The sequence below is a fragment of the Xiphophorus couchianus genome, chromosome 5, assembly GCF_001444195.1.
Source record: "Xiphophorus couchianus chromosome 5, X_couchianus-1.0, whole genome shotgun sequence".
Taxonomy (NCBI): Eukaryota; Metazoa; Chordata; class Actinopteri; order Cyprinodontiformes; family Poeciliidae; genus Xiphophorus; species Xiphophorus couchianus.
The window spans coordinates 4,778,348-4,804,784 of NC_040232.1; the positions used below are offsets into that span (position 1 = coordinate 4,778,348).

At 37.7% G+C, this 26,437-nt stretch overlaps 1 protein-coding gene across 12 annotated transcripts in view; it reads right to left on the bottom strand.

Moving 5' to 3' along the window:
- Window positions 1–2,030: 2,030 nt before the first annotated feature.
- The window catches only part of gab1 (GRB2-associated binding protein 1), a 66,996-nt gene continuing 42,589 nt past the window's right edge, over window positions 2,031–26,437 (bottom strand). For 4 of the 12 annotated variants that reach the window (XM_028017016.1, XM_028017027.1, XM_028017025.1 and 1 more), the window contains 13 exons: window positions 26,268–26,433; window positions 25,984–26,010; window positions 19,974–20,193; window positions 18,555–18,647; window positions 16,837–17,525; window positions 15,824–15,918; window positions 15,490–15,498; window positions 14,127–14,427; window positions 10,626–10,718; window positions 7,945–8,038; window positions 7,405–7,528; window positions 4,540–4,668; window positions 2,031–4,455 (listed from right to left, as the gene is read on the bottom strand). In XM_028017016.1, the coding sequence (XP_027872817.1) occupies window positions 4,297–4,455; window positions 4,540–4,668; window positions 7,405–7,528; window positions 7,945–8,038; window positions 10,626–10,718; window positions 14,127–14,427; window positions 15,490–15,498; window positions 15,824–15,918; window positions 16,837–17,525; window positions 18,555–18,647; window positions 19,974–20,193; window positions 25,984–26,010; window positions 26,268–26,433 (2,199 nt within the window). In that variant the 3' untranslated portion in view covers window positions 2,031–4,296. Of the gene's footprint in view, window positions 4,456–4,539; window positions 4,669–5,793; window positions 5,870–7,404; window positions 7,529–7,944; window positions 8,039–10,625; window positions 10,719–14,126; window positions 14,428–15,489; window positions 15,499–15,823; window positions 15,919–16,836; window positions 17,526–18,554; window positions 18,648–19,973; window positions 20,194–25,983; window positions 26,011–26,267; window positions 26,434–26,437 lie in introns of all 12 variants that reach the window. The other 8 variants (XM_028017020.1, XM_028017018.1, XM_028017022.1 and 5 more) reach the window with 8 other exon arrangements.

Here is a 26,437-nt window from a genome sequence, read left to right on the forward strand (position 1 = left end):
GCCTGTAGTGTAAGGAAATGGCAGATATACATATATGGGCATGCCTCATTGTGCCGAGTACAAAAGATTCATAGGATTATATGTGGTTATTAAGCCAGTTAACCCATATAGTGAGTTTTATACTGGGAGATACGATTTGTCCATAAATCCTTGATAATTAGCCAGTAGAGGGAGTTATTGATCAAGTAAAACCAAGAAATTGACATAAATCTTTATTTAAAAAAAAAAATAAAACAAGATAATTTCCTTAAAGGAATGGGTGTCAATTATAGGGCTGCAGCTAACAATTATTTTAGTAATTTATTATTCTATTCTATTCTATTTTGATGTTTAATTGATTACTCAGATAAAAAAAATTGGCACAATTGCAGATTTTTAATTCGACCACTTAAACCTTTTTCCACAATATTTGAAATACATTAAAAGATGCAAATAATTAAATTACTACTGAATTTAAAAAAATGCAATAACAGCCTTCTTTTTTTGAAAGGTTTGATCAGGATGCATCTGCAGCTAAAAATACCATCTGTTGGTTAATTTTGGATATTGGTATCAAAAGTTGCTTAATAGGAGTTGGGGGGTTTTTTTACTGAATTTGAACCAGGTGAAGCTAAAAATGCCACTTAGTTGACAATTATTTCAAAAATTGATTATTCACAATTAATTCAATTAATTGTTTCAGCCCTAGTCAATTTCCAGCAGCACAATCTGGAGGTCTTTTTTATTTTATTCTTATTTAAATAAGTAATTATGTTATGAGGTATTAGTCAGATGAATAATATTAAAGCAGAAATACATGACTCCTGGTGAAAAGAATAATTGAAAATGAAGTGGGGGTTTTTTTTCAGGTTGCTTGCTTTAAAATTCAAATTTGCCCGTTGAACATTTAAAGTAAAGAACATTGCTAATTAGCGTTTCTGAAAAAGCTACTAAAAAGCGTCTAGCAGCAGCCTGGCCTGCAAACATTTAGACTGAAGGAGGTGGGAATAACTCAGCGCTGAACGGCCGTGAGGAAGAGAAGAGAGGAGGCAAACCGGGAACAACAAGCAACAGCTCCATCCAGTGGTCAGCAAGGGAAGCATTTCAAATTCACTGAGCCAAACGTGAGATTTTAATATAGGAATATGCTTTAAAGTGTAAAGAGACAGAAATCTGCATATTGCCATGCAACAACTGCTATAAAGTGTAAGGTAAGTGAAACTACACTGGAGGTTTATTTAAACAGATTCAATCTTATTTGTTGTTTGGTAGGTTGGATCATTTTCTCTACATATACATAATTAATTGACAACTAAATCAGTGGCAGTAAATCCCACTTATATTTAAAAAATATATATAAAATCACCCGTTTGACATAACTCAGCGTGACATTAAAGAAATTAAGGCATATTTCCTTGCTACAGCTTTGACTAATATGTCATTAGTGAAAGTATCAAAATATTGAGTCAGGATCTTTTCAGATTTTCATTTCTATAAAGCAAAAACAAACAATTAGATAAGCAATTACTATTTAAACTATCTCAACTGTGAAGTATGGGGGTGGCAGCATCATGTTGTGCGACCGTTTTGCTGCAGGAGGAACTGGTGCACTTCACAAAATAGATGTCACAATGAAAGATTATGTGGAAATATTAATGCAACATCTAAAGACATCAGCCAGGAAGTAAAAGCTCGGGCAACACAGTGGGTCAAAGTTCAAAGGCAATGGTAGCAAATACTGAGGAAATGGATGTAAACTTTAGATTTTTAAGGCATTAATAAATCTGACATTTTCTCTCATTATTGTGGCATTTCACTAGAAATAATTGAGGTCATTCTAACTGACCTGAAACAAGATTTATCAGTCTGATTTAACTTAAGACAGTGTGAAAAAAGTAAAATAAGATAGTTTTAATTTGGCATATTTATGTCAATTGTATGCACTGCTCTGTTTTGGTCTATCACATCAAGGGCTTTAAAGTAGGAAAAGTAAGCAGAGATTTAATGTTTACTGAATGCTGTGCTAAAAAAAACAAACGACAAACCAGAGGTAAGATGATGGTTTTTATTAGTTCAGTTTTCAAATTTTAATTTTCACTTGAGATTCGTTAGAAAACATCATCAGTTCTGCAGCCTGCATCACAAAGAACCTGCAACACGGAAAGACGGAAGTCAAAGGAAAATGACTCTGTAGGTAGGTATTTTAAGAGATATGTGTTAATACAGCTGATGGCAAACTATTTACAGCAACAGTTTGAATTTATGGTAGCAACATGCTTGGGTTTCTCAGGGAGAGATGATGATGATGGGCTTACTAAAGCCAGATGTATGGAGGCAGAATATTTCAGCTGTTTTAGAGCTATCTAGTTGAGGCAGTCAATTTCTCAAAACTTTGTGCCAGTTCAGTTTAAAATAAATTAAACTCACGAGCAGAAAGACGAGCAGAAGAGAAAGGAGAAATGGATTTCTGACTCTTAATTTCTCAGCGGATGTCAAACTAAACTCCAGCTAATGTTCCTCCATTTGAATCAAGAATACTGAGCAAAAACCGGTCATGACGTCGACACGATGAAATTACTCCAGAAATAAATTAGAGAAGGAAAGTTGCATTAGTGTACATTTATAAAAAAAAAAATAAGTACCTGATTTTCTCTCTGTGACCCTGCTGTAATGCCTTTGCATAACTTATAGAAAACTTGTCACACTCTTTAAAAACTCAGTCATCATTCATTAAATCACAATCCTGAAAACCATCGAAGACCGGTAAAGAATTCCACCCTGCAGAATCCGAATACCTTCGAGTCAAAAACACGGTGGAGATTTCATACAAATAAAAAGGACACTTTTTTTCCTGTCTATATACACAAAACACTTCTGTACAGTTTTTCACTTCCAGAAACAGACAGAAACTTTCCCACTTACAGAACAAATGGAAATCTGATCGGATTCAGTGATTAAAACTTAAGTAAATCTAAAGCTTACTTTTAGCACTTGCCTTTGAATTCCAAGAATCGGTCCATCATACGGGATCCGGGTTTAACGCATCAACTCTGGATCCTGCTTGGAGTCGACGTGAGGCTGATCTGATCTATGATGCTTTGCAAAAATATTCAGACGTCTAAATCTTTTCACATTTTGTCAGATTGCAGGGTATTTTACTGGAATTTTATATAATAGACTGCAACGATGTAATGCATAATTGTGAAGCGGAACATGGTTTAAAAAGATTTTTTTAGACAAAAAAATCAGAAAAGTGTGGAGTGCATTTGGACTCCACACTTTCAGGACTTCCCTCCACAACACAGCTGCACTCACACTGACTTGGCAGACATTTTATTCGAAGGAATGAGTATCAAACTGAGAACCTCAACTCACTCAATTTCCTGTACATGATGCATCCGGAGCAACAACTTGCCATCAGGAAAAACTAAATTCGTATTTAAAAAGGTTTATTAGAGAACATCAGAGGAGGTTCAGAGGTTTGAAGGATTAAGTAATAGTGTAATTTCCCATTAATAAGCATTATTCAATGCTCCAACTAAGCAGCTGCAAAACTACCAAAACATGGTAGTTTTGCCATGTTTTGGCAAAACTACCATGCCAAAACATGGCCAGCCTCCAAACGTCACAGGTCGAAAACAAGACAGCAGAGATCAAAAGCTCATTTTCTTTCCGCTCCACAATTATGCACTAATTTGTGTTGGTTTACCACATAAAAACTCAATAAAAAATACTTTCAGGTTTGTGGTTTAGCCTGACAGGATGTGGAAAAGTTCTCCGGGTGTGAATATTTTTGCAAGGTGCTACATTTGGCATACATTAAAAAGTAAAAATAGTGTGGAATAAAACCTCCCCCAGATAAAAACACCAGAAACTGAAAATTCAACACTGTTAAACCTGCGCTGCTATTTAGTACAGTTGCATTCGCAAGGAGTCGTGATTATGTTGTCATGGGATTTCATTTACACCTCAAAAGCAACGCCTAACAGCTTTACAACGAAAGGAAATGTTAACGCTGGATTAGCCAACAGGTGTCGGGACAGACGAGTGGAAAAACAGCCCTTAATCCTCATCGAAGGCAGTGAATGTTTCAAGTTCATAGTCTGTTTAAGTCAAACCCCAGAAAGACAAGTTCAGTTTATATGCCTGCTTTCATGGGGCATAAAGCTTATTCATGGCCCGCGTCGCGCGAGCAGACGGACACACGCGTTCTGCTGGGCCTGACGTCAGATGAGCCACCGGCTCTCGTTCTGTGGAAAGCGTCCCAGGCCCGGCAGCCTGGAGGTTCAGAAGGTGGGTTGGTGGTCTGGAACGGGCTCATTTGGGTGCTTTGGAGAGGGTATCTGTCTCTGTGAATACGCGGTCTTCACTCCATGCCTCCCTGGTGCTCTTCAGGGCTTGTGTGCGTTGTTGGTCCACAACCACGTAGTCAACACGCTCGTCTGATGCAGAAATGCCGGTTCCATTGTTTTTCATCTGAGAAAGCACAAAGCGGTCCGAAAATAAATACATGTAAGCTCCTAGAACGCAAAAAACAACGTGGTGGTGGGGAGCTCCTACCTTCCGAGGTGGGGTAGACTTGCCAGATTCAAGATCCAAATCCAAGTACTCCACCTGTTTATCTCCTTTGGGCTTCACCATGGGGCTACTCCCACCATCCACAGGCAATGGTGCCGCCATCTTCATCATCTGCGTGAGCCGGGACAAGTTTGGTTTTGTCCTCGCCAAACACAGTAAAAGCTCAAATCCAAATGAACTAATGTGTTGTCACAAAACCCAAAATTCTTTAGGATTCATTCCAGTTAACAAAACATAACTGGTGCAAAACCAATGTTGCCAGTTTGTTCACTTTTAAGGTGTTCTGATTTATCAAGACACAATTTTAACAATAAATTAGCAAGAAACGTTTAGCAAGACCTTCACACTGGATGGAGATTCTATACCGGCGTTAAAGGCGACCCGTTATGTTTCCTTAAACACGTCAGAATAGGTCCATGAACTACACAAACCATGTTCATTGCATAGTTTTTGTTTTTTTGGGGGGCACAAAATCATTGTTAGATAGTGAGATTTTAGTCTGTCTATTTTGAGCTCCTGTTTATTTATTTCATATTTTTTAAGAGCGTAGCCTAGTTTAGATGCAGTAGATACCAAAATGGAAGTACAAAAACTTCCAAAATGTGAATTTTGCATAATAGGTCCCTTTTAATGCCCCACCTTCAAGACCCAGCTGGAAAGTCTAGGTCTTTCCAGGAGTTTGTAAAATCTTGCAAAATTAAAAATACTCAGGCTCCCTGTTACTCATGCAGATTAATGTTTGATGTGGCAAAAAAGGTTTTCTGATATTTAGCAAATAGAAATAATTTTGATAATTCTAAATAACCTAAAGCAAGAAAAGTTTGTTTGGATTTAACTTCAGAAAGTGAGAAAAAAGTTGAATGTGTCTTTTATTCAGTGTATTTATACTGATATAATAAAACAAAAGAAAAAAGAATTGTGGTTTTGTGACAACTCAAACACATGTTGGGTCTAAACGTAGCGTTAATTCTGCACTACAAGTACGGTGGAAACATTAGATCTAGGATGAGACAAAACTAGAACATAACTATTAAAGAAAGTGGTGGAAAATATCTAAAAACCCTTACAAAATTCCCCCAAACTCCTCAGTATTCTGGCCACACCGACTGGAAAGTGACGACAGCATGGCTAAATCTGTGCAGATTTCTTTGTGATCTGATTGCAACACCTGAAAAGCCCCCCAAAAAACCTCTGGTGTTCTGACAGGGCAAGCCATTCATGCCTAACCCTGCTCACCTCCTCTATGGTGTCAGGTTCCTCCACCTCCCTCTTTACAGGGGTGATGGGGACTGTGCAGTAGAAGGACTCCTCTCTACAGAACGCAAGAAGGGGTGGAAGTAGCAAAGAACGAAGGGGGAAAAAAAGAAAAGCAGATGGTTAAGACCAAGAATGCAGGATAAAGAAAATGGTTGAAGCCAGAGCCGGAGGAAGCCGAGGAAGTGGGAAACTAGAGAAGGGAGGAAATGAACTGAGTGATGAAAGAGCAACAAGACAGCAAACGGTATCAAAGCAAGTAAAAAACTGTTAACAGCAAAAAAAACATGGCTGAGAATAGCAAAGCAAAAACCAAAACAGTAATGTTAAGGCGTGGTTATCCACCTCTAGAGCGTTTAAAAAGTCCTTCTTTTCCTAAGAGTTTTCCACATTTTGAAACCACAAACTTTAATCTGTTACTGGGAGTTTATAACCAACACAGAGTAGTGAATAATTGTGAAACGAACAAGACAATGATGCATGGTTATAATTTATTTTACAAATTAATGTCCAGAGATTGGCTGCTCTGGAAATGTCGGCCAATAATGTGTCAGATAGCATTCTGTAAGCAAGTTCCTCAGTTCCCTTTTCTTAAGAATATTTTAGATTAGCTCTGCAAAAGCATGTGAAATATTCTCAAATAATTTCCACAGAAAAATACGCTAATATCCATGAAGAGGTGTGGGTAAAAAAAAAAAAAAAAAGGCCTCTTCAAACTCTGGACATGAATCAAAATGAGAATCTGTGTCAAGACAAAAAAATTAAGTCATCCAATCTGATTGAAGATAGTAGATCTACATCAATAACTCAGCTACGACTTCGATAATACCTTGCTACTTTATGGCTTTGGAGGCCATTGACTCAGAGGGTCTGAAAATCTTTAGATTTCCATTTTTAGATTTCCATTTGTAAAAAAAAAAAAAAAAAAAAAAAAAAAACATTAAAACCTATTTATCATTTTTCACTTTGTTGTGCTACTTTGCGTTGGTCTTCCACATGAAATAAAATAAAATAAAATTTTAAAAAAGCATAAAATCCAAATTAAATAATTGAAGTTTGTTGGTGTAATGCAACAAATTATGGAAATATTGAAAAGTTGGTTACTTCTGCAAGGCACTGGGTGTAGTTCTCTCAATGTTCCAGCATTATTTCATATTTGGTTTCATTTTGCTTCATAATTGAACAATAAAACTGAAAATATCTGTAAAAGTAAAAGAAAAATAAGGTGTAAAGAAGGCAGAGGAGGGCAAAAGGAAACTGCAAAGAAAAGAGTCAAGGTGGCGAGGAGTCCATCTGCAGGAGTCAGTGTTTTATCCACACTCACTATTATCATGTGGGAGAATACATTTCTTAATGTTTTCTATAAATATTTTGACGTAGCAATTCATTCTCAAAGTCTTGCTAAAATTCCAGCTGCTTTAATGGAGCAAGCGTAAAAAAATATCTGCAGAGGTCATTACTTTATGTTTACTCCATTATATAAACAATAAAAAGCAAAGTTTTCTGCAGATTTTATAATTAAAGTTTATTTTATTTAAAGCAAATCTTCTAATGCATGTTTTTGGATTCAGAGAATAAATGTGTGTTACATACTGGTTCGTCTGTGGGTAAATTAGGGTCCATTTCTACATAATTCTCTGCAATGTCCTCGGAGTCAGTGCTGGAGGCCGTGCTATGCACTGACGAGGGTCTCGCCGGCATTGGAAACCTAGAGAGACTGGGCAGCATTCACAATGTTTACACACCAACTTTGAAGCAAATGCACCAAATAAAAGCACAGATGTAGACCTCATCTCTGACTGACTTCAATGTGAAGCAGCTTGGAGGCAGATCCAGGATCCTGTTTGTATGAGCAGTGCTACTTTGGTCAAATAGTAACTACAGTAATGCATACAGTGTTAGAGTTTACTTCTTTAGTGATCCACTAAAATAAAAGGGCACATTCTCACTAGGCTCTGTTTAACTCATGGAAGCTGGATTCTGTGTTTAAAAAGTAAGATGGACAAAATGTTTTCTTTTGGTGTTAGAGTGGCAGAGGAGAGCAGAGCAGTGAGAACATGCCCTTTGGTGTTAGCAAAATGTAAAACTATGTAAAAAAAAAAACAACTAATGTCAAACATCTTAGATACTTACTCTCTAGCAAATGAGCGTGTGACAGGTGAGCGGACAGGTGTGCAGGGCTCCTCCCATTCTGGTAGTGGTTTGATCTCTAATGGTGCAGGTCTTCCTAAACCAAACAAATGCACACCTTTCAGTCCCTGCTCCTCATCAATCCAGCACGAAAACAAATTATCACTATGGTAACAGTATCCCACATCAGGAATGGGAATAAAATAGTGCAGGAATGTAAAATGTATCATAGTACACCCCCTTAAACTAAAGCTTTGTTGAAGAACCTTTTAATTAGAGCAGAGGTGCAATATATCTGTTTGCAATCTGCATCACAGTATAAATCTATGAATATTGCATACATATTCATTAAAAGTTTACCTTTATTCTTATTTTTGTCACCATAAAAAAGAAATGTCAAATTACAATACATTAGAATTAGCTGTGTAGAGGGTAAATGTAAGCAGTAACATTTACGTGAGTAACTTTTTTTTTTTTTTTTCAAGAAGTACTTTCAGGAGTACGTTACAGCAGTGGTCCCCAACCCAACTGGTACCGATCGGCACAAGAAATAATTAAATATTTCTGTTTAATGTATTATGTGAGTCTGGAAGAGCTTTTATTTTGAAAATCCTTTAACCGGATTCTCTCTGTTATGTCTTGTGCGCCAACATTGAGCCCACAAGCAGCAAAATGAGTAAGAAACAGACCAGATTCTTTGGAAAGTTTCTTTGCAAATGGGAAAAGGCCCAGAGAAGAAACAGGAGGATGGATTTATCCCGGTAGGTGATTCTCACGTTCCAAGCTCTGCATGACATGCGGTGACCGGCTGTTAATGAGGCAATGAAGCTTCAAACTGCTTCGCTACTTAGAGACCATGAATACCCTGTGCGTCACTCTGGGAGTTACTGTTTCCCTTCATTCTCCTAGATGGGATCGTCTCGTTGCAGAGAAACAAGCGCAGGGCTCCCATTAATTGGTCATTATCATGAGTTAAATTTTCATGTAAGTAAAATGTTCGTTTTTGTGGCACATCTGCATCTTATTTTGAAGGGATACGTAAACGTTACCATAGAGACCAGAGAGAGTTAGGGCAGTGGTCGAGACGAGAACAGAGGCTCGTGAGTTTTAGGTCTGGTTCACACGATTTAAGGATCGTCGGCCGATTTTCCAAACCTCTGTGACCACAGAGATAAAAGTCTAACAGGTTCGATCGGTTCGTGTGTCCAGCCACACGGCAGGAGCAACACACCACACCAGAACCGATTTCACAACATCCCGATTCCTGAAGAAAGTCCCGTAATACCCCAACATACCATACGTGAATTTAGAGCTACAAACATGTCCGACAATGTAGAAGCAGTAGTGATAGTTTGTAGACTCGTTTTAAGCGATAAAAGACGTAACAAAAAGATAAACGTTGGATGAAAGACTGCGGGAGCAGCCGCTCTATGTGCCGCACTACGCACTAAACCGGACTCTCTGTTGCGCCATGTCAGCTGTTTGGGATTCCCCACCGTGCTTACGTCACCGCGCTTTCCCGTCACAGTCAACAGGTTGCGTCAGGGAAAACCCCGCACGCTGCGATAAAAGGGCCAAGACAATCAAACATGTTGAATATGCCCGATGTTAGATGGGATCGGTCCGACGTTCCACACTGACAGGATAATCGTACGATTATCACAAGCGACAATCTTAGAACTCGGAACCGTCTAAGATTGTCATTAGGGGAAAATCGGGACAAAAAAATTTAAAATTGCGTCATGTGACCTCCTTCCCCACCAGTCCCCTGGGGCAGCAGTAAAATTGCGAAGCCTTGACCGGTCCGCCGTGATAAAAAGGTTGGGGACCACTGCGTTACAGCACCATATATTTCATATTTACTTGAGAAATGTTATAAAGTATCGCTACTCTTGCAGTAAAGTTTCTCTAAACTTGACCCAGTGCAAATAACTTCACTCCATGAAGTACAAACATGTTACAACCAAAAATAAACCAGACACAGACCTACAATTTGTCAAAGTGAGACCTCTTGTTGTACTCAAACTTTGTTGTTCTAATGTCTTATTTGTTTCTTCTGCTTAAAATTTATTTTGTAATGTTTTAAATTTTTTCCATTTTACCACAATTTGCACATTAGTATATTTTTTGTAAGTCTGATTAAATCAGATGTTATTATCAGATCATAACATTTTTACTCTCACTCTCTTATGCTGGAATAGAAACCATGTATACGATATAAAGGCATGTGAGTGAAAATGATGGCCATGCATGGCTTCCTCTCTAAGATCATATCTTTGTTCAATTTCCTCCTGCAGAGCTATCTGTTATTTTCCAAAAGCATGCATGTGTTTTAGTACCAATAAAAATCTGATTGTTGTCTGTTAATGTGTTTTGTGTCAACAAAATGTAATTTTTAAACAAAAATGTTAGTATTTGATTGTGCTAAAACGTAATGTTAGGGAGTATTTTGTGGAACACATGAAATCCAAAGTGAATGAAGACCACATTCCAAGAGTACCCTGCAAACATTTTAAGTTAGACTGGATTAGTCAATCAAAGTGACATTTCTCTGAATCAAACCCCTAGATCATAAGAGGAAAGATCCCACAATTTAACTCTAAAAGCATGCAGATGGATGAAGTGTTGTATGCAGAGGTCAAAGAAGTTTCAGACACACAAACAGTTCGATGGCGTGTACGTACCCTTGCGTCGTCCCCTCGGGAATTCACCTACGGTTTGAGAGTCGGTTCGCTCTAAACCGACAACCTTTGCTCTTATTATTTTAGGACTCTGACCTGATTGGTGAAAGAAGACTTTGCTCATTATATAAAAAAGGGGGTGATCACAACAATTAAGCCCTAAAGTAAGAAATATTCTGCCATGCAAAACAAAAGACATAACTTTGCTGCACAGTGAAGCTTCGCCCTCACTCACAACCATTTATTTATTTTCCAGCAGCACAAATCAAGAGAGCGATTGTCATGACAACAGCGGGACCAAACTACCCGACATGCAACTCACTCCATGCAGCACGGCTTCCCACACAAAGACTGACATCACAGCTGTGCATGCACGATTGGCTGTGTGGACGAGTACACGGAGAAATCAGGTCATGTTGAGAAGAACAACACACAGATCTGCAGCAGGGTGAAGTGCAATGTTAGAAAACTAGGAGGATTTCACTTCAACACACTGAGCAGAACATTTCTGGAAGGGTGGGGTGATTTAAACAGAGCTACAGTTTCAAATATTTTTGATGGAATTACATAGAAATTCAGCTGGCACTGAATTCCTGTTGAATCCTTGGAGAAAGGAGGATAAATGGACAGGTGGGGATTTATAGACAGAAAGAACTATTTCTCATGGCCGATAATAAAATTATAATAACCAGTAAGAATTTAAGCTGGTATTTTTATGCTCAATGCCCGAATAAATGCATTAGTTAACTTGTTTTAGCCTTGTGTCTAATATGAATATGTTTATAGCTGAAACAACAAATTGTATTAATCGATTGTTGAAATAACCAACAACTAATTTAGTCATCGATTAATCGATAACTAGAGTATACTGTCTCAAAAAAAGCCACTTGCTGCAAGAAAAACGTATTCAGCTAAAACTGTACAAAAATATATACATTTTGGATTTAAGATTAAATTTTAAAAAAACTTTGAAAACATGTTCAACCCAAAACTTTAGTGGCAAAGTTTTATCTTCACCTGGTTCAAATTCTGTTAAATAAAATCTTCAATTAATCACTTTTTGCTACCCAATTATCAGTTAATTGAAAAAAATTGTCAACAATTAGCCCTTCACCATAATGATGTTAAGTCAAGCAGGAGGACTGAGCTTTTCACATTATGAAAAGCACATTTTCTAGCTGCACATACATTCTTTGCTACAAAAGCGTTCATTACAGGAATGATGTGTTGAAAATAAACATTTTATTACCTATTTAGAAAAGGAATTAAATTATTTGCATCATTTAATGTTTATCTAAGATTCTTTAAAAAAGGTTTAATTGGTTAAATGAAAAATCTGCAAAATGTGTCAATTTCTTTAATCTGATTGTCAAAATAGTCGATAGATTAATCAATCACTAAAACAATTATTAGTTGCAGCCTTATATATATTAACATATGAAAATAATATCTGAAAGTGCTGTAAACATGAACGTTTAGCCTCCTTTCAAAATCCTCTCCACTGGGCATGGGGGCAACATAACTGGGCTTTTGTTGATTTTTGACTGTTGGTTCAGCTCTTACTGTAGATACGGACAAATTTGGACGAGCAACAAATATCTGCTTCTATAATGCCATGCTCTCCAGTTTTTCCAGTTTTGAGGAGTGGTTCAGAAAAACATTACTCTGAGTCACGTCATAATTATAACCTGGGAAAACAGGAAGTCAATTACTAATAGGCATGGGTCAGTATGAGTTTCTCTCTGTGTGATGTTGAGTAAAAACATCACAGTAATAACTGCAAAAAATGTTCCAATAGGACTAATTGTTGTTTTTATGTAAAAATAAAATCCTACTCTGGTTGAAAGAGTTGAACATATTATGTGTATTACTATGTTATTTAAAACTTTTTATCTTGCTGTGCTGTTTCTAATCAGATGCAACTACTTCAAATATGAAAATTTATCAATTAGTTTTTGCAGCTTAAGATATTTGAAAAAGCACAAGATTAAAATCTACTTTAGTAAAGAAAAAAAAGTATAAATTATCAATACGAAAATAAAGTAGCAACAAGTGAATTTTATCATAAAATACTGACCATGTTTGATGTTTTAAAGAAATGTAAAAGTTACGTTTTCAGTCAAATCTGATCATCTCACAGCTGCGGAGCTGAAGCATTAAATTATTTGGAGCATAAAAGACTTTTCTTACTTAATGACTTTACCTTGTCACATCTCTGAAACATCCCCCAGTGAAGTGTTGGGCTGTCTGGTTCAAAGAGCATAAGAAAGGAAAAACTCCTAATTGGGAAGTGTTAGCTGGCATGAACCAGCCTAATTTTCAGCTGTGACAATTACAGCCATGGCTTTTGATTAGGCCTGTGTGATGTTTTTTGTCAGTCTTCAATTCACTTTGTCTCTTCTTCCCTTCACTGCTCTCTCCTTCGCTGATCCCAGAGTCAGAATCCCCTTCGCTATCAGGTCTAATCAAAGGACTCAATTGAAATAAAGAGAACAAAAGAGGATGGAGGTGATCTCTCCAGCCTTTGGTTGCTCCGTGGCATTATGACAAGCCTTCTAAAAAGCGCCTTGCAGGGTCTCTCAGAAGCTTGAGTGTATTGAGCTTTTGACAAGGGGTTAAAACTTTATTAAAAAGATGTGGCTAGCAGGAAAGTAATTCACCAGCCTGCTTGGGGACATGCATGCAGAAGAAGAAGTTGGTATTTAAAATACCAGACACAAAGTAAGGAATTTCTCTTCCTACCAACGACATCTGCAGAGCAAAGATGACTTTACTGTGAAAGTTAGAAGTAGGGATGCACCGATCCACATTTTTCACTTCCGATACCGATATCTGAGGTTTAATATCAGCCGATACTGATCGGATACAGAAAAGCAGTGCTGAATTCACTTAAAACGTTTTTTTAAGACACAGACATAAATGTGCTGAATTACAAACTTATTTGATAACTTATCTGATAACTCTGCACACTAAAATACACCAATAGCTTCGCAAGTTTGGCCAAACATCTAGAAACAACTTAAATTTGTTCAGTCGGCGCAAATAGGAGTAGAACAGCAAATGAAATATAAATAATAAAGAAACAGAAACGGACAAAAACAGGTTGGCTACCTTGCTCAAATTTGTAAAAATGAACTGCAACAAACCTCTTTTCAAATGGTTGATAAAATGCAATTATGAATTCTTAATTCAATGTAAAATATCATAACGTCGCTCAGAGTACAAGGCATAGAATTAGACTAAATAGATCTGCCCAATAGACCAGGCACATTGTCACTGATGCCTGATCTAGACTTTTTCCTCTAATATCGGTACAGATACATATACAGAATATCAGATTGGTGCATCTCTATTTATTAGACAGTTCTGTGACCATGAACAAGCAGCTGAGTGTGACACAAAGCATTACCAGCTGTAGTGTTAGTTTGATAAACATCTCTATGAAGCAACAACATCCAGGAGAAATCACAACTACGAGTGCATGCACACAGGCTGAGGTCTCACCTTTACGATCAGGCTTGAGGTTTCGGTCCACAGGCGGGGGCTGGCACTCGTTGGGCACCGGCCGGCGGGGCGGGGTCTTCGGACTGGAGCGGAAGCCCATGTGGGCGGGCGGGGGCACCTGTTTTCCCAGGGAGGAGAACTCCATGGTGCTGGGAGTCATGGGGACATAGTTCGTTTCGTGCATTGGCTCGGACAAACTGCCCGAATGGTGATGCGACGGCGAATTGGCGCTCATGGGGACGTAGTTCTGCTCCACCTCCTCCATAGAGTGGCTGCTCAGCGGCATCATCCCTTTGCTCTTCTGAGGAGCGGAGAACAGATGTGGCTTTTGAGACTAAGATGTGCTTCTACGACTGGTTCACATCAGAACCAGTCGTCAGAGAAATCAGAAACCAGCTCAGAGACCCTGCTACCTCTGTAGGCCTGTCCCAATAAGCAACAAATCAATTAATCACATGATAAATTAAAACAAGCATTTGCATGATTTATTGTTTTTCTCTTTTCTAAAGACTTATAGATGTTTATAGACTTAATAATTAATTTTATTTGTTGTTTCTGTTGTTTTGTTTATTGATTTTGGATTTTTAAAAAGTCTTCCAGTTCCACTGTTGAATACTCATTAGAATTTAAAGTTTATTGTTTGAGTGTTCTTGCATTATTCTGCCATTGCCATAAGGTTCCTTGAAAACGGTCTCAAAAGAACAATATTATCGTTTATCACAATAACTTCTATGACAATTTATCCTCCAGCAAAATTTATTGCGACAGGCCTACCTCTGTGATTATTGGATGATTCTTTCAGAGATTTCTAGAGTTGTGTTCAACCAATCAGACCAATCACTGTCGTTAGCAGGAATTATATACTGCTCAAAAAAATAAAGGGAACACTTTAAGTGTGAAACACCTGTTTAAGTGTTCCCTTTATTTTTTTGAGCAGTGTATTTCTACCAGGCAAATATTTACTATCTGTAAGGTAGAAAACAAACAGATCCAATGGTCATTACATGCTTTCTCCTGATTGTGTGTAAGTGAATAATTTTTGTTTAAATAGTAACGTTCACATGTGAATTAAAGGACTCAAACAGTTTGACTTCCTCTGAAAATGGTTGCTATTATTCAGACCAGCACAATTTATCAAAACTTTGATTTGAAAGGGGAAAACATAAAGAAAATAAATTTAAAAAGTCAAAAAACAGCGAAAATGATCAACCGCTTGGAAAAATGATCCCAAATGCTTTAAAATGGAAACCAAAGCCAGAAGGATGTTGATGGAAACAGAAAACCCGTGGATCAAAGGGGAGCCAAAATGGCAAATACTTAGCCAATGATCAGCTCCAGGTGATAAAAGAAGATCTACAGTTACCTGTGAGTCCTGAAACAATTAGAAGAATCCCACAAAGTCACATTTTTAAAAAAAATGCTGATGTTAAAGCTTGTCATGGCGGACATTAACTGGCCTAAAGAAAAAAGGTGCATCATCTTATGGCCTGATGAAAGCAAGATTGACCTTTCTAGATTTAGGGGCACAGGATTCAAGTCACATTACTCTAACTGTGTTTCCATTAATTAGTAAGCTGATAAACTTTTACTTGTGTATAGAACAATGAAATGTGGAGCCTTGAATGCTTTGCTATAAGCCACAACCTTTGTTTTCTATAAAAGTTGAATAAACTAATATCTCTATGAGAAACACTTACAAAGTAGCTGTTGAAGCTTTCATTGAAGTCAAACGAACAGCTTTTGTCTGAGGAGAATGATCTGGGAATGTCATAGAAGTCCTGTGATCCAAAATCTGTAAAAAGAAAACACAAAGGGTAAAACATGTCTTTTATTACTAACCTGCCAAGACTCTAAACAGTATTAGCATTCTCATCCATGTTTTTAAGTAAGGAAATGCTTAAAAGACCATCAAGATTTCCAGCTTCAAATAATAGTTACAGTAAGTGAAGAAGTGAACAAACATTTCAAATGGTGTCTGCATGAAGACGTGTAAAAATCCATAAAAAACATTTTATCGCAGCAGGAAATCTCATTGAAAAGTTTTGGAATCGCATTTAGTGTGAAGAAAATCTTTGTTATTTATTATCAACAGACTCACCACTGTCCCAGTTACTGGCACACATGCTGGGAATACGTTTTTTTAAGGAAGCAGTTTTTATATTTATTTACTTTGGTTCCTTTGTCAGTAGATAAGGAAACAAAAAGAAGAGCATCATTTTGGAAATAATGTCTTGGCTCAGTCACATGTAAGAAAACATGCTTGCAGCTCCGGTTACATAAAGTCAAAAACTTGACTAATCCAGGATATTTTTCTGCTTTCTCCAAAGTTTCTTACAAGATTTTACTAAAATAACCTGGGGTTTAACTTAGCATTGACTTTTTTCACCACTAGGGGGAACAATGAGTGGTTAATGTTCTTGCTCTGTTTTAATGAAAGTTTGTTTCATTTGCTTCTCCGTCTACTTAAAAAGAAAATTATTTTTCCATCAGTTGCTCATAACAAAACCCTGTCATATCCAACCACAATCTCCTATTTTGGTGGACTTTTTAGATTTTATTTCTTTACTACTAAAACATAACTGAAAGTAAAAACGGAGGATTGGCACATCCCTATTGAAATCCCAGTAAAATATTAAAAATTTTGTGGTGGTTAAATATCTAAATGTGCAAAAGGGCTGTAAACACTTTTTGTAAGACCTTGAGCACAAACCTTTGCGGAGCCGTGAACAGTCCATCGTGCCGATCGTGTTGCTGCGTAGAGCTTTGCTCCCGGCGCTCGTCGGCACGCAGTAATTTCCGTCCGTCTCCGAGGCCGAGCGAGGCACGCAGTAGGTGTCCGTAGGCGAGCGCTCAGCGGGGGGCGGCGGGAGCCCTGAGGTGGAGCTGAGTGAAGGTTTGGGCGGTCTGGGAGGGGGGACGACATCGCCCCCGCCCTCCGAGCCTCCGACACCCGTCGACGTCGACATCGTGCGGGGGACCTGGTAGGTGGAGTTGGCGCCAGGCGTGGGAGGGATGTCGTAGCTGACGGAAAGATTCCGCATGTGCGACTCCACGAATGACGCCTTCCTCAGTGGTATGTTGAAGACGTAAAGTCCAGATTCGTCCCCGCCGTCCGGGTTGGTCGGTGGGGAGGTGGCAGACTTCGGGAGCAGCACCGTGTCCTGCGAGTAGCTGCGAGGGAGGTGATAGATGCCAGCGTCGGACGAGGTGGAGGTGCCGCGCAATGGAGGCGAGTCGTAGAAGGAAGGAGCGGAAGCTGGAGGCTGGTGCTGTGGGAAGAAGCCATTGTGCGAGGTGTGTTTGGGTAAGGAGGTGGCGGATGGGGGCGTGCGGTGGGATGGGAGGTTGTCATTCAGGTCCGTCTCTGAAGAGGTAGACTTGGAGTACTCTGCCTGGGCTCTGAGAACAGAACACACTTCACTTAGAGGAGCAGAAAACCCACACAGTCACAAAAAACCTTCACACCACTCCGGCAGGCAGAGTTAATGACAAAGCTATATTTAATCAACTACTTTGGCAACTTTCATTATATTAGTATTACTTTGTGCATCACATAGCAGGGTTTCTGCAACTCAAATGCAAGTCTTTTTAAGACCATTATAAATTAAACTTAAGAGGTGTATCACAACAGAAATGACATTCCTTTTAACCATTTAAATTAAGAACAAATCAGTCTTTTAAACATTATCAACAAACTTAAAATTTATGATCAAATATAGATGATCAAATATGAAGGCACTGATGAAGTAATTCTTATTTTCATTCTGCTTTTTTAGTATTGTTTGTATTGTAGTAAACTTTACTCTCTGGTAAAAAGCCTAAGTTTTTTTACATAAAAGAAGTGCTTTTTTTATTATCACTAAAATTCTCTTTTTGATTGGAGAGGCTTGTTCATTTGTCTGTAATATACTGGCACTTTTGAAATAAAAAAACAAAACTTGGGTTGAAGACAAATTTACTGCCATTCTGGCAATAAATTTGTACTCCCCCATGACAATCGGAGAAAAAGTTAAATAGCTAGCTAGCAAAAGCATCTTAGCAGCTAGTTAGCGGTAGCCTGAACTGCCTTCAGTCACAGAATAAAGTGACTCGAGGCTGATGATAAAGTGTTATCTGATGAAAAGCCAAAAATATGTTTATTTTGTCCTGCCATTACAAAATTTAAGGCCTTAATTTTACATTCATGAATTTAAGACTTTTTCAGAATGTGTGGACACCGTGCATAGTGAACAAAAGTAATGGGGGAAAAAACCCTGGGAAGCTTAATATGCAGGCAAAAATAAGTTGAGAACATTTTAATCTCAAAGTGGGTTATAAAAACATAATAAGAAAAACGTCTCAAAATCCAGCATTAATATCACAAACGTTCAGCACTCTACACAGGCAGGCAGGCAGGCAGGCAGGTCCAGTCGGGTTCTGGCCACTCACACACTAGTCTGTGGAGGTAGAGTCCTGCTCTCACATTCCTCCAGGAGCAAATATTCCTGATAGCCCTCCAGTGGGGCCTGACAGTCCACTGAGCTACAAACACCATCCAGCAGGAAGGAGGAAGAGAGCAGCAGTGAAGTTAGAAAACTGAAATGGTGAAGGTGAACCTCACACTGAATAATTCAGATGGATTTTTAATATATTTCGAATATTTTCCAAATTTCTAGATTTTTCGTTCCAGTTTAAAAATATTCTAGACAAGACAAAGGATAGTTTCACAATTTCCAAATGTTTTTGTCTTACTGTCGCCTTGTTTGAATGAGATGCCAGAGAAAGTGTAGAGTTATTTGTCTGACTTAAAGAAGGCAAATACATTTTCAATGGTTTACAAGAGCAACAAATGTAGCTAAAGTTAAAAAGCAAACATAGCCACCACTCTTATTTATGCAAGATTGTTTTAAAACAATTGTCAAGCTACAAGTAGGTGTTAAGCAGCTGATTTCAGTGTTTTCAGCAGCATTAGAGTATAATATTCAATACTAAATTTAGTGGGAGTTTATTTCATACGTTCTTGTAGTTTATGTGTTAAAAATCAAAATACATAAAAGGTATGAAGGGTCTTGTTACAACTATAATAATCACTGTCATTTTAGCAGCAATGTGATCATGGGTTAGTTTTTTTATTTTCAGTAAATCACGTTCAAATTACATTTTTTATGTTTTTAAAATTTTTGGAATTGCATTAAAGTGTGGGAATAGTACGCATTTTGTTCTTAAAGAAATTCAGATTTTAATCTTATGGAAAATGGAATAACTGTAGAAAAAATTGAATATTGTATTGTTCCCCAAATCCAGACTTTTCCATAATTCCCCAGCCTGCAGAGGCATCACTCACACACGCACACACACACACACACACACACACACACACACACACACACACACACACACACACACACTCCCTTTTATTTATTATTTCAGAATAGATTAAGAATAATTTATATATGAACACTGGCCAGAGGTTGGTAATTGTTTTGACATCTTACTGTATGTCCGGTTGTTATTTACAATTGTTATTAGTGGTATTATTATTATTATTAGCCATAGATTGTCTTGTCTTTTGAGAGTTAGTTTATATTACATTTTATCTATGTAATATAATTTATTTGTTGGCTCTTTAGCTCAGTACATTGAACAAGCACATAAATATTATAACATGGTTTTTTTAAACATGGTAGGATTAAATAAGTGTTCACGTCTTCCTACTCCTTTTCAAACAGAAAAGTATTGGTAAGCAAATGATTTTGTTCTTGGTTATGTATGCAGATGTTTTCTCTGTCCTACTGATTGCTTGTTTTCTTGTTTTTAAAAACCTGTTTGAAATAAATCAAAATCAAACATTTAGACAATCAGTGTCACCTGTAGGTTTCAGGCTTTTTGCTCTCACAGTTGGCGAGCCACAGGTAATCCTGCGGTTCCTCTGAGCTGGACTGAGAGTCTAGGTGTCGCACGCTGACCGGCTGGTATGGAGGAGGGACGACGCCCAGCAAAGACGGTACCGGGCCGACCATATTAACTAAAGATGGGTGTGGAGGAGTGTCCACGACAGCGCCTGACGGCTGAAGATTTTTTGAATTATCTGCAGGAGAAAAGAAAGATGGCTGTGGTTAACTATGATTGGAAATTCATCTTATTCAGAACAACAATCTGAGAGAATGTGAAATTTACTGTGGTACAAACAGTAAGCAAGACAACAACAACAAAAAAAGCCAGCATAAATAAATTGTGTATTTAATGCCAAGGATGTAAAAGTCAATGGAGAAAGAAGCTTCTGCTGAACTAGGAGTAGGATTTTTTGCAGCAAAATGTCAGCATTTTCATGGTCGTAACCCATACTATATAGTTAATGCGTCCCAAATTATTCTGTCTACTACATGCTACAAAGCATAAAAGTCGTTTTCCCTTTATTTGTGAAAGAGTGCGTTGTTTTAACAGGAAATTATGAGCCTGAACATCAACATCAGGCATGTCTGAATGCAAAACTAACATACTGGAGAGTTAGGTCACTTGATTCCTAATGGGTTTCTCCTGCACTAATGAAACTGAGCTACCAAAGGATTTATCACAGCAGACAGGCCTGAGAGGACTAAAGTTACTCATATAAATACTATTTCTTTACATCATCTTGATGACATTATTAATGACATATCCAGAAATAAAAATGTCAAATTTAACGACTTTTAAAACTCCATAGAGGAGTCAGTAGGCTGAGACAGTAGCGGTGGAAATGGTATTCGTTTACAAGCTTATTGTAAAGCAGTGATATCATGAGGAGAAATGTTTTATTTAACCAAATAATTCAGCAACACCATGTACAAATTACCATTTGTTAAAAAAAAATTAAATAAAATTTTTTTCCATTTAACTATCCCGTTAAATGGAAATTCTTGTTTCTACACATTTGCATTTCAGTGCGAGGATGTGCTACAGAAGAGGAGCATTATCCAGCAACAGAATGCATTTCCATTTCAAACGGATCATGCTGTTACTATTGGAATGATTGTTATCATTTAAATAGTAACAACATCATTCCAATAGTAACAGAGTTATGTCTTTTTCTTTTGATAAAGTGTTCGAATGAGTTTCCATAAAGAAACAAGGATTTAAAATACTGCAGGAGGAATCTGATGAAAACAATCCAAGATTGTATTTCTCCTATTTTAGCTTCTCTTTCCTGGCTCCCTGTTCAATTTAGAGTTTAAAATCCTTCCTCTTAAAATGTAAATAGGCCTGTCACGATAAACAATAAATCAATTAATCGCACGATCGGCTTTATCATTTCTTCTGGCCGTTTTCTCTTTCTATTGATGACACTGGATGAAAAAAGGCTCAACTCTGGTGCTCTCCACTGCCCCTTCCCTTCCCCATTTCCTTATTGCCCAGTTCACACTAAATGCTTTTAGTATTGTCGGCCCATCGCCGCCCATTTTCAAAACCTGAGAGACCACAAACTAGCAGACTAAAAACCGTAGGTGTAACGGGTTCGATTGGGTTCGACCGTGCAGTGTGCCCAGCCACACAGCAAGATCAACACACCACACACGAACCGATTTCTCTCACCAACATTCAGATTTCACACAAAAAATCCCGTAAAAAAACCACTACATCATACATGAATTTAGTGTAAACAAACACGGCTGATGATGTAGAAGCAATAGCGATAGTTTGTGAGCTTATTTTAAGCGATAAAAGATGTGACAAAAAGAAAAGGGGTTGGATAAAAGAATGGAGGACGGGGCTTGATGTGGAGGTGAGTTATTCTGTTTTTCGTCTTTACCATTTATGTGTTTAAGCTTCATCGGTTAATTAGCATTTACCGTTTTAATGTATAAAATTACATTGAGAACAATGGGCACAAAATAATGGCTACAAGTCCAGTTAACTAATTGTAAAACCAGGCATTAATCAATGCTTTACTAGAATCTACCTGCAATGCATGTGGCTAGTGTCAGTCACATGCTGACACTAGCCACTGGCTGAATGATATCCATTCAGTCAGTGGCTAGACTGAATAACTGACTGAATGATATCCATTCAGTCAGTAAAGTCCTGACTGAATGAATATCATTATAACCTTTTTATGTCACGTTAACGATGAACAGCTGAAAAGTTACCGGGTTGCGGTAGCAATTTCGCTCCAACTCCCTTCCTTGTCATTTTTGTGAATATTCTTTGGACGAAATGTTGAATAAACATTAATGTTTCCACATATCATTTCCGATGTCCGCTGGACTTTAGGTTGTGCCGTGTCAGCTGTTTGGGATTCCCCTCAGAAAGCACAGAGGGGAATCCGTGCTTTCTCATTGGCTACCTGTCACATTCAACAGGCTGCATTCTTGCTCCCAGTCGGGGAAAACCCCACACACTGCAGTGATAAACTGGCCAAGACAATATAACATGTTGAATATGTGTATGCCTGATTTATATCGGAGTGTTCTACCGACTGGACTGGACCTGATCAATCGTAACACACTACAGGATGATCGGTTACGATTATCGTGTGAACTGGGCTTAAGGTAGGAGTGAACTATTGCTTCAGGATATGACCGTCTTCTCTATCTAAATCTAATGATTATTGAAGGGCAAGATAGTATACAGATTTCACAATCTGCACTCTTTGGTTCCACTTTGATTTTATGTTGTTTAGTTTTTAGTCAAGTACATTTTTTGTTTTGTTAATGGAGATTGAGAGTCAATTTTAGTTTTGGGTTTGGTTGTTTTGTTTATTTTGTTTACCAGTTCGTGTTAAGTGTTCTTTTGAAAATAAAGTGTATCTATCTTTGGCAAGATATACTTTGGATTATTATGTCATCCCCATTACATCAGTTTAAAATGGTCTTCAAACAATATTATTGTTTATCGCAATAATGTTTGGGACAATTAATTGCTCAGTAAAATTTGTTATCGTGACAGGCCTACATGTAAACCTCTGAATGTTTAAGTTTCATCATGTCTTTAGATGCGCATTTTAAAACTTTTTATTGAATTATTTGTTTATTTGATTCTTTTGGTGGATTGGACATAATTAGAAAGACACAGATTCGGGGATTTAACATTTCAATATCTTAAAGGCTTCAGGGAGGTAATAAAAGTTTTCTGGAGAAAACTAATAGGTAGAAGAGGCAGGACAAAGGCTGAGGACAATTCTCACCGAGACTCAACAGGTCATGCAGGTGACTAATGAAGTTAGACATGAAGCATTTTTTGTTTTTAAGCATATGCACTGACTGATGGCACTTTTTAAATTTCGTTGTTCTTGTGACAATGACAATAAAGATCTATCTATCTATCTATCTATCTATCTATCTATCTAAACAATCAGCTGGGATTAAATATACACTCAAGCTGTTTTCTAGCAACCTAATTTTAATAGGACACTGCAGTCAGAGACATTTTGAGCTGAATTGTATCAACTTTTAATCTGAATGCTGTCTGAACATGAAGGCCACATGTACTGAACGTAAGCTGAGACTGGAGAAAAACAACCCAAGGACAAGTCATGTATTTCTTTAAATTCTCATCAAATATAAGCTCTGAACTGAAGCTCTGGTCAAAGGTGGTAAACAGTAACTAACACCTTCTCGATCAATGTGAGAAAGCACCGAAGCGCATCATTTCACGACTCGCACCTAAATAAAAACTCTTGCAAACTCATAATTAAAATCGATCATGAGGCGAGGAACATGGATGCAAACAGCTGCCACCAGACGTAAGCCAAGCGTGGCGGTTCTGTGAATTTACATTCAAAGGGCCACATCAATAAGCATTCACACCTTTTGTTACATTTACAGCATGAACATAAAGGGACAAGTCAAAAGCTTTATTCATACAAGTTCAGCTTGAATATGTTCTAAGACGCCATTTCATCAAGGTCTTTGCTTTGTCGCTCAGCGAGTTATCAAATTCTTTCAAAGCCTCTTGCTTCAGCTCGCTGCTGAGTTGCACTGAAAGACAACATTTGCTGATAAATATTTTGCCATTCTTCATTTTTCAATTCGTTTTGTTTTTGTTCACACAAACAAGGTCCCAGAGTTCATTTCTACAACACCTCCCAAAGAATTCACACCCTTCAAAATGTTTCCACATTTTGTCAGCGAGAAACTCTAATGCATTTTATTTGACAAACCGACACAAAGCAGAACATTATTGTAAGGTGAATGGTTTCAATTTTTTACAAATAAAAAGAAAAAGTGTGGAATCATTTGAATTCAAAGTGCTTTACTAAGGTGAGTAAAGTAACCCTGTAACTCATAGAAAAATGTACAAGATGCACACATTTGTGCATGGAAAACTATAAGACGTTTTCCATACAGGGATGTTCAGTTCAAGTTTTATGATATAAACTTACTGATTAATTATTGGTAACTAACCAGTAGAGTACAATTACTATTTACTTACTAAATTTTAAACCATATTCAGTTACTGTGCAACTAAAAACTCATCTCAGGAGCGCTGCTGCAGACACAAGCAGTGGGAGGTGACAGTAAAGCAGGATAATTATTTTAGTAAATCTATCATTTTTTCAATTATTTTGACAATTAATTGGGTAAAATTTTCACATTCTGTAGATTTTTTGTTAAACACCAAAGTCTCTTTTTTAAATTCAATATTAGAAATACACTGAAATGTGCAAATAATTTAATTTCTTAAATTAAATAAACATTTTCTTGCCTAAAATCCAATAACAGCATTCCTTTAGTGAACCCTTTAGCATTTGTATCAAAGAATGTATCTGCAGCTAAACAACATGTGAAAAGCTCAATACTTTCAACTTGACTTTACATCGATTAATCAATTACTAAATTAGTTATTTAAATTCACCAAGACTAATTTGATTAATCGTGTCAGCCCTAATTATAAGCATTTAGCTGTGTCTCAGATACTGGAAGATTTGATTAAATGTGACAATATAGGAAAAGGTTCAAAGGGGGTGTGGATACTTTTACAAGGTGCTATAACTACATATTAAGTCATTTAAAATCTGAACATTTGCCATTGCTGCAATCTTCTTCTGTTTTTTGTCACGTAGTTTTACATTTTGAATCTTTAGAGGAAAATTGGAAACATCCTTGTATATTAATTTGCAACTTCTACAGTAAGTCTGCATTCCCCGAGCCCAGCAAATTTTATTTTCCTCCAATATTTGTTCAGCTACGCAACTCTTTACAAGTAGGTTGGCCACATTCGAGTGGGAGTTGGGTCACCCATGGAGAGAAAAGCAAGCAGAAAGACAGCCAAGGACGCTTTTCATGAGCGCCACGAAGGCCTAGCTGCAAGAATATCTATCTGTGCAGCAGGTTTCTCCTTGAAAAGTCTGTTAGTTTTCTCATCTAAAGTTAAAAGTGAGCTCTAACAATTCTGTAAAACAGAAATGATAAACGCTAACATCAGCGTTGTCCTGCAACACAAGCCGTGAAAGACAACTGGTAGCATGGTTTCAAGGATGACCTTGCAGCAGCCTAATCAGTAACTCATTTGTAAAAATTCCAAAGAAAAATGAAGCTTAATGGTCTGAACTACTGGACTCGTTTTCAGTGGCAATCACATTAAAATTTGCACCAGTTTAATAGCGGGGGAGGAGAAATGAGAGACGGCTAAGTGCACGGTGCAAATAGCACAGATTGCAATTTGGCTCAGAGACAAGAGAGAGAAAAAGGAGTCGGCAAACAGGAGAGAATGAAAGCCAGTTAAAAGGCCGGGAGCGAAAGAAAGTCGGCAAGACCTGCAGGCACACAATGCTTTGATTATCCAGTACTGGGAACAAGAGTAACATGAGCCTGGATGCACACATGGATCAGCACATGGATCATTAGACCTTGGCTAAGAACTGTGCTGAATAGAGACCTTCCTGCACATTCAGCTCACTCACCTAACTCTGTCACAGAGAACAAGACATCTGGAGAGCAAAATGTGACCGTAAGCAAATAGATACAGAGAAATCAACATAAAGGCTGAATCAAAACTAATCAATAACGGCAATATCTTGACTCAACCTAATCCAGTACAAATTAACTGAAGTTTTATGAGTCTTAAAGGCTTGTCAAAACAATTATGTTGCGAAATTAATGTCTGGATGAAAGGCTGCAAATTCTTAACGCTGGCATAACTAAAATAATAATTAAAAAAAAACACTGCTCTGTCGGCCATCCTTACCCTCGTCAGTAGGGTTAAAACCACAGATGTCGCAGATGTTGCGCACCCACTTATTCATGTCTTCTTCGGTGTCGGCCACCAGGTAGAAAACGCGGTCGATCGTCTTGATGTCGAATATGAAGCTGTTCTCCAAGTCTTTCTTCCTGAACGACAGCCCAGCATCCACCTGA